Below are 9,028 nucleotides of genomic sequence, written 5' to 3'. Positions count from 1 at the left end.
ATTTAATTGTTGTAATGTGGGTTCAACTTATAACATTTTTTATTATCTTTTGTTGTGCAAAATCCTTAATTGAGTATAATTTAATATAAGTCATATTTAACATAATGATATTGATTGTTATGTAAACCATGTGACAATAACTCCTTTAAATGCCATTGGTATCTCATGTAATTGTGATTGTTCAATCAATTGTGGTACACAACTATATTCTCAAAACTATCCAGGTTAGCATAAACTCCCGTAGAAAGTTGAAAAACACTTTTTCTCAAAAACAATGATCCAAGGACGGAAGTTGTTTTTAAAGAAGCTTGATTTTTTTGATTTGAAAGCTTGGTTAGTATTACTTACTTGAATCATTAATCTACTTAAATTTGTTGGATAAAAAGATGATGTCCTCCTTGCATTCTTTCATTAAACCCTTCCATCAATTATTCCAAAAACATTAAGATGACTTTCTTCTTGCATTCTCTCATTAAACCTTCAAAAAAACTTGATCCTATTCACACAAAAAAAACTATTTGACTTTTACCCAAGAGTAATGAGTTAAAGACCAAAGAAAATATGAAGGTTCAGTGTATGATGTAAAAGAATAAGGTTTTTCTTTATTTATAAAGAACTGGGCACTTTTATATTTTGATCCACTAGCCAATAATGGAATCCTTTGTTAATATTGGTGATTGATTATGCTAAAGCATGCTAGCTTATCGACCTGCTTGGTGTATTGAGACGACTTATTAGGTGGCGAAGGTGGCTTCTGAGGCAATTGTTCATACAGTTTGGGTGGCCAAGTCAGTTTGTGAGATGGAATATGAGTACTGCTTTGTAATAGGCATTCAACCAATGAGGATGTGAAAATGTCAAATGAGAGCACATGAGGAAAAGGATGCAAAGTATATATCCATTGCATGATTTATGTAGCTGATGATCAAAGTTTTGGGCACCACATTGACTCCGGAGTACAGATGTAAGCCTCGATATTCCATCCATACACAATTGTTTCGTGGCTACACCCCTCACCTTTTAGTATGCAATCACGTTTAAACAATTAGTAGAACCACAATTGCTCGCCTGCCTCAAAGAATATGCAGCCGAGTGTCTCTTCTTACATGCCAGTAAATATATCCATAGGCGATGGAAAGAATGTTGGGTTCTGTAGTCACTGCAAGCCCATATGAAAGGTCGCTCACTACTTGTAGGCAGTGGTGGGCATGCACCCATTGATGGGTATAATAATTTAGAGAATGTTGTTCTCCTGTAGGTAATGCAGGGCTATATTGCATGTCACTATGGAAGGCAACATCATGTTGCCACTGTACATGATGCTCTTAAGAGTCTGCACGTCAACCTTGACCACCTCGATCATCTCCTCAGGGTCTTTAGGCAGTGGAGTTGGATCCTTCTGCCAAATCCATACACCATGTGTTGGATGATGATTGACAACAAGTAAGTCGAAGCTATGCAAGGAAATCAAAAAGCTGCGATTCACACAAATCTGAGACACTGATGGACAGCACAAGATTGAAAGTGCGCACCACTGGATCCAAAACTATGAAAGGAGTGAATCTATTTCGACACCATTTCACCTGCACACATCATGCAATTTCAAATTTGTAAATCCAGTGGTGTGATGTGCTGGTGTAGGATTGTTTTTCTGACAGTGAACGTACGGCACCTCCAAAATTCCTGGATGTCCATCAGGAATGAGTTTGGCCATTCTGCCCCCTTGCAAATGCACCTGAATTTTCTCATTCAAAAAAAGTCACGACACAGAAATATCAGATCACTTCAGATAAATATATGACCCACCAATCAGAACCCTCCTGTTGCACACCTCATGTAAATCACACGAAACGGCCTCTAGCTTTGCAGTATTATTGCAAGCTAATGCTACAATGATCTTCCTGCTTATGGCTGTAAACCACATATTCAAACAATGTCATGAAAGAGTGCTTTTGCGCAATCTCTTGTTTAGATACAGCAATAGCTGTTTAGATACTTAAGTGTACGGTTAAAACTTCACACCTTGAGATGCACACCTTAACTTCACGCCCTTGCTCTCAGCAATATGAATGGCCATACATTGAATAATTAGGAAAGTTTCTAATGCTGATGGTTTTTTACACTACAAATGTGAGACTAAAACAAAGACATTTAAACATTCCCTACTTGGGCAAAGTATGCTGCATAGAAAAGTAACCAAGCTACAGAACTGCATGCCAACATCAACTGTGAGAAAGCTGAAATTAAACCTCCTCTGAAAGCTCCTTCCTTGCACAATCCTCCAAGGTGTCGTGCTTCTCAGACAAGCCACCCGTTGGGACTCCATAGAGAAAATCATTAGCTCCCTGTGATGATGCTTTTTTATGAAACTTGGCCAGAGTAACATCAGTGATTCACAGATCATTTGAAGACAGAGACATTAGCATTGTGCAAACTTACCTGTGCATATTCTTTAATCAAAGTCACTAGTTTTGTGGCACAGTCGAAGGGGAAAACTGTGCAATAGTGGAAGGACACTGTCCTTGACCCCACAATATCATATGCAACCATTCTGCATGGAGTATCTTCAGTGCTGGGAAACTGCTACAAAATTTAACTTCATTAGGAGATGCAGGAATTGCAAAATATTTATTTTATTTTTTGTTAAACCTGCAACTTTACAGTTTTAATGAAGAATAAATTGTGAGCATCCATCAACAGCAAAGATCATTTTTCCAGATGGCCCTTTTAAGTTTGCAAGAACAAGCATTCTTCTAAAGCTCCCCTGCCATGATGCATGCCTTAACGAGGACTGGGTGCAGTATTTTGCCATGATAAGCCAGGGGAGCCGCAGTTTCGTATGATACAGGAAGTTCTATAGTGGCATTAATTCCTGTTGCAACATGGGAAGTTCTTTAGTGGCATTAATTCGTGTTGCAACATGGGAGGATATGAAACACCAAGACTCTGTCATGGTGTTACAGTTTCTGGAAAATGACTCTTCAAGATTCATCTAGTATGTGTTATGTTGTAGGCTCTCTTTCACAAAATATTTTATGAGTGCTCATATCGCTAGATGCTTTTATAGCAAATTAGTAATTTGTGTATCAAGAGATGAATCTTAAATGAATGTTGTAAGTTGTAACTTTGACTACCCTGCTACCTGATGCAGCAAATAACATTTCTCTTCTTCGCTGTTGAAGCCCTTGCCTCTCACATACTCTTCAAAATACAAGCAAATACACAGAGAAGAATGAAAGCAATTAAAATGAAGGAACAAAACTGAAGGCTGAATAGAATGACCACCCCTGCACGTGTGGCTGAACCACATAAGTTAGGGCAACAGACTACAAGCAGGAGAGAGAGGATCTGAATGTGATCTGAGAAGATCTCAATGAGGAGAGGAGATGATGACAGTTGGAGGAGGAGATCTGCTACAGCAGGATGACCATGAACAGCAAGGAGAAGAGGAGGATAGGAGGCGCACATGGGCAGCCACCTATATATGTGAAAGGGAGACCAACTGGATGGCCTGGTGCCCTTATTCAGCTGACCTGCCGGCCAGCCCCAAATGGGCTGACTACTTGAATGATGTGCCACCCTCCGTGCAATGCTGCCGACTGCAAGTCCACCCTGCCCAGGGAATATTTCCCCTACTGAAGTTTGTCTGTCGGGGACTGAAATGTGCCATCCAACACGATTGCAATGCAATGTGTTGCTCGAAGAAACCCTAATCCCATCTGATATGTCTAGAGTGAAGGCTGCTGAGACCAACAAAAGAGTGATGGACACATATAGTACTAGAGCTCAAAATGTTAATGCCAAACTCTTGTGTAGGCTTACAACTAGAGATGGACACATGAGAGACAAAACAAAAAGCATATCTGCAAAAAATCCCCTCTCAGGTTGGGGACGTAGCTGAAGGAGAAAGAAGCAGAAAAGATGGAACACCAGAGGGCAACAACTCGTAGAAGAGGAACTCCAATACAAAGAAGAACCTCCAAAGAAAGCTTGTGAGGATAGCAAAAGATTTGATGGAAGACCGGAAGATAGTCCATTGAAGAAAAGGTCCAGCCAAGTAGTATGACCCTCTCTATAGGGGAAAACCTAAGGAAGCGGGTGGCCTCGACATGCCAATGAAAGTGGAGAGGCCTAAAAAAGGGTCACATAGAAGGTAACTAGTTGGGAATGGATAAGCCAAATCATTGGCCTGACTAGATGACAAAATCAAGGAGCTATCGAAGGCATCATAGTGCACTCTTGCGAATGATGGAGATCAAAGACCAAAGGGCAAGGGATGGGTATATGAGGCAAAGACGGATGGTTCAAAGATGAAAGAAAGAAGTTATTGCATGATGTAAACACACAGTGAGGATGGAGGATGGAAAACCCTGAAAGAGCTCCTCACAATCCTAGGAATCCCCTTTGAAATTGAAAGAAAGGCCACGAATCCAAACAATTACACTTATCATGTTCCTCCTAAGTTCTGGTGGGAACGCTCCCTTATCCACAGGCACTTTTGACCTTCTAGCTGTAGAAGTGGTTTTTTCCCTATGTGAACACCCGTCAATGGGTGTGGTACTTAGTACCTTAGGGATTGTACTTTCACATTATTCACATAGTGGATGTGCCATTTCAGCACTCTCTTCTCTCTTGCTGTTCACTTCTTCATTGCGAGTGCATCTGTGTGCGCAAGTGCTGCTGAACGCTAACCTAACAGTGATATCAAAGCATACCTCCTCTCAACCGTCACCATTGAACCTTGTGCTCAGCTCGTATACTGGTTGCTATTCCAGCCACCTGACTGCTCAGCCTGCATCAACTCGAAGTCTGTCCTGCTCAAACTGCCATGTACCTGCCTGTCCCAACAGCTTGTGCCATATCGCCAGGTCAAATCTGTCCATCTCAGCCCTGGACGGTTACGGTTAGCACACGCCTTGGTTCTCCCACGTCAGTAGTCGACAGTCCTGCCTTGCATGCTGACAGCCTGCACCAAACACAACAGATCCAGCCTGCACGGACTGCCTCGAAAGCTGCCCCAACAGCCCGTTTTACAATATGGCTGCCTGCACATTCCCTGACAGTTCGCACTTCATCAGTTTGCACTGACACGACAACTGCGCTTCAACTCCAACAGCATGTTCCTTGTCTTGCTGCCCCTTGACAGGCCTCAACAGCTCGCCATATCATGCAGGCCCGATTCGTCAACATTTGCTTCTCTTTGACATTATAATGTTAATGATACATGATAACCTTTGATACTCTGTGTTGACCAAGTTTAAACATTGTTTGTGTGCAGCCCTCTTAGTAGGCATAAAATTTGGGGATTTTTGAAACAGACATCAATTTCCCCCAAATTTCTTCAAAAAGTATGGGGCTTTTGCCTAAAAACCCCAAATTTCACCAATATTTTGGGAATTTTCATTCAGTGCTCAAAAATTGCTCGATTACAGGCCAAAATTTTGGGGCTTTTCACATTCGAGCTCAAATTTCACCAAATTTCAGAAACTAAATTTGGGGCTTTTGTGAGACTTCCCCGAATTCATCGACATTGAGGCCAATTACACCTTCTACATCAACATTCACACATATTGGAGCCATTTCAATGCCAATTCTTCCTCATCAACATCAATTTTGCAAAAAAATTTAAGTCTTTTGGCCTTGTTCTTGCTTTATTTTTGTGCTACCCTTGCATTTGCACTTTGGATAGCAACTAGTCACAAAAACCAGAAATTTTCAGCAAGCAATGGAAGGGCAAAATGATTTGCTCAATATGTTTGGAGACTCTGATAAATTGAATGGCACTAATTATCCCGTGTGGGCAGACATGATGAAGCATGCTCTTGTTGCCAAGCAACTTTGGGATTATGTATGTGGTTCAAAGGTCAGGCCTGCAGCTTGCCTACACAAAATGCTACAAGTTCTTCTAGCTCGTCCATTGTCACTAGTGGAACTCTGCTCTCAGCTGCTCCTGCACCTCCCACTGCAAATCAATTGAGATGGGATGGGCGTGATGCCCAAGCACATGCTTTGATTGCACTCTCATGCAAGAGACAAGTTATCCCGCATATTCGATCATGCACAACAGCCAAGGATGCTTGGGATAAGCTTGCATTGTTGTATCAGGTGCACAATGAGGCTTGTGTAGCCTATTTGCGCAAGTAGCTTGAGATGAAGTACATGACGGAGGGTGATTCTATGGATGCATACATTACACATGTCAAGGACATCAGACAGCAACTTGCAAATGCCAAATATGATGAAATGATTATCGATGCCTCTCTTGTATCTACAGTCTTGGCGGGTCTACTTGATACTTATCAGAGTTTTGCCACTACACTTAGCTTACTTGCAAAAGTAGATGCCAAGGCATACACATTTGATACGTCGGTGTCATTGTTATTGCAAGAAGAGCAATCAAGGGAGAATCACTCTAACATAAGTATGGACAATCAAGCATAAGTAAGGACATTTAGCAAGCTTGCAGTCTTATGCTTTTGTTGTGCATTGCTCGTATGATCCCTCTACACATGAACATGGTCTTTCAGTGGATAAAATTTGTAGTACATGGTATTTTGACAACGAAGCTTCCAAGTACATAACGTCCTTTCATGACTTGTTTGTATCATATGCGAATGTACAAAAGGGGGATCCATTGTATGTGCAAACAATGCTTCATATGCAATTCAAGGTATTGGTCAAATTCCCATTGTTACAATAGATGGAAAAATTATCATGCTTAAAAAGGTCTAATATGTGCCAGGCATAAAGAAAAACTTGCTTTCTGTTTCAACCATTGCATATACTAGTTTTGTGGTTAAATTTCACATGGATCGATATAGTGTCTATGACTATAGTGATGGGGATGGCCTCATTGTTACTAGTACATTGTATAATGGACTCTATCAGCTTGATTTATGTGAGAGGACAGCATCAGAGGATGTATTACAGGTTGATGGCACCACTGTGGATGACATTGAGTTATGGCATGCTCAGTTTGGTCATCTTAACTATGGCAGTTTGCTTCGCCTAAGAAGAAAATATATCGTGATTGATCTCCTGTTGTTGAAAGCACCTACTCACAATATATACGAAAGTTGTGTACTTGGCAAAGTGTATTGTGCTTCATTTCTTGAAGATGGATCTATGTGTGGTGATAAGAAATTACAGCTTGTGTATAGTAATGTTTGTGGATCCATACATGTCAAATCCATCGAACGATACTTGTACTTTGTTGTCTCCATTGATGACATGACTTGTCATTGTTGGGTATATGCGTCAAGCGTATCTATAAATGATGCCTCCTACGAGAGTGTGGACTAGCTAGGTGTGGGCAACGAGCTCTGCATCTCTTTGTGGTTGTGTCTATGGTGGTCCCCCGTGGTGGGGCCACCGTAGAATTGCATTCCACGAACGGATCAATATAGCACACTCCGTGCAATCCGGTCAGATGTATACAATCCATTGAGTTTTCGTTCCCCCTTTTTTTTTTGGAAGGTGGTGTTTTTAAAATTCCGGTTTTTGGCTTTATCCTTTTCCTCTTTATCCTCACTAACACCTCTACATCCTCTTTCTCATGTTTCATCTCCTATGTAGCTCTAATTCTATTTTCCCTTTCTTTACCTCCTCTTCTTTCCCTTCCCGTACCTCTACCTATATCTCTATATTCTTTACCCCTATCATAATGCCTAAGTCTCTTCATGAAGCCTTTGCATTACACACATCTTACCTTGAGTAATGAGTCTTAGCTTTCACTTTCTTTTTGTATTTACTACTTTCTGTACTTGCCACTTGACACTTGTCACTTGCCACACCATGATCTATGAATCATGGTCCATCATGATTCATTATAGCTAGCTCTTTTTTTTATTTATTCACTATACATGTTTTCAATCTTATAAATGAAATTGGAAATTACTTGTGACTCGTGTCTTGGATTTACATTTTGTCTGAATCTCTCATCATTTTCATGACTCATTGTTGAAAATTAAAGCAAAGAAATTTGTGGTTTGTAAAATGTATTACTATTGGATGGATAATGCCTTGTAACACTCTATCTCATGGATAGCTACTCTCATGTTAAAACAAGTAATATTTATTAGCATAACCCTTAAATTTCTATGTCCTTTTTAATGACCTTATGAAACAACAAATTTTATCTGATATTTTTTTGTGTACGTTCAGTACCATACTAAGTCCACCGACTGGACAAATTGAACAAATCGTCCCTAACTACCCTAGGCCACCAATCAGTCTAATAAGGGCTCTGCAATGAAGGAAGTAGTCAATACTCTACAGAACTCCATGAGTGTGCACTGGGGTGCGACTCCATATCTTGGCTCCAGTAAAAAGAGCTCGAGAAATTCATCACACTGGATACTAGCCCAAATCCCTTTTTGAATAAGCGATGGAAGTACCCTCGGATCTCATACTACATTGGGCATCTGCATAAGTAGTGCTCCGTCTCTAGCTCGAGCTGACAGAGCTCGCAAATCTTCATCTCCAAGGAGAGAGAGTCTGCATTGTACCTACCTATCTCGATCCGAAGCTGGTGTGAGGATGTATGGGGCTGTTCAATGGCGTATCATACACCATGAGGCAAGTGTGCATCCATATATCTCAGGTGGACAACAGAGCCATCAAGGATATGTGTAGAAGATGCTTCCAGTAGAAAGCCATCTTCGTCCCTATAACTTCAATAGGTGTCAATCCTATTCTAGCTAAGTAACTAAATAATCTACATTCTAATGATGCAGTTCAGCTCCTCTCAACTGAGCTCCAAGTAAGGGCAATCCAAGCTCTACTGAAGTGATGGGAGGTGATCCATGTGTAATCCATATAGTCATAACCATGCCTCTATCCAAGCATACCAATACACAATATTCCCCTATAATGCTAGCTGTCTAGACAACTCTAGTGCAAGCCAAGAGTATCTCTATCTAGGCAAAGTCGAGAGCCTATGCAAGAAAGTCACTATCTAGAAAAGGACCTCTACCACTATGGATGGTGCTCCCATCTCTCCTTTGATAATCTCATGTGACACAGAGAG

General features: G+C 40.9%; 1 protein-coding gene across 2 annotated transcripts in view; it reads right to left on the bottom strand.

Moving 5' to 3' along the window:
• Positions 1–597: 597 nt before the first annotated feature.
• Positions 598–9,028, bottom strand: part of LOC148014593 (uncharacterized) — a 47,942-nt gene continuing 39,511 nt past the window's right edge. Inside the window, exons 5-9 of one of the 2 annotated variants that reach the window (XM_087667075.1) lie at positions 2,440–2,580; positions 2,250–2,345; positions 1,673–1,735; positions 1,533–1,583; positions 599–1,399 (exon numbers count right to left, since the gene is read on the bottom strand). In XM_087667075.1, coding sequence (XP_087523201.1) covers positions 1,235–1,399; positions 1,533–1,583; positions 1,673–1,735; positions 2,250–2,345; positions 2,440–2,580 — 516 coding nt within the window. In that variant the 3' untranslated portion in view covers positions 599–1,234. Of the gene's footprint in view, positions 1,400–1,532; positions 1,736–2,249; positions 2,346–2,439; positions 2,581–9,028 lie in introns of both variants that reach the window. The other variant, XM_087667076.1, reaches the window with a different exon arrangement.

This window comes from Lygodium microphyllum, chromosome 25 (genome assembly GCF_053477565.2).
Source record: "Lygodium microphyllum isolate KBCC chromosome 25, Lygodium_microphyllum_v1.1.10, whole genome shotgun sequence".
NCBI lineage: Eukaryota > Viridiplantae > Streptophyta > Polypodiopsida > Schizaeales > Lygodiaceae > Lygodium > Lygodium microphyllum.
The sequence above is the reverse complement of the archived record's forward strand: the minus strand, read 5'-3'. Positions and strand labels throughout refer to the sequence as shown.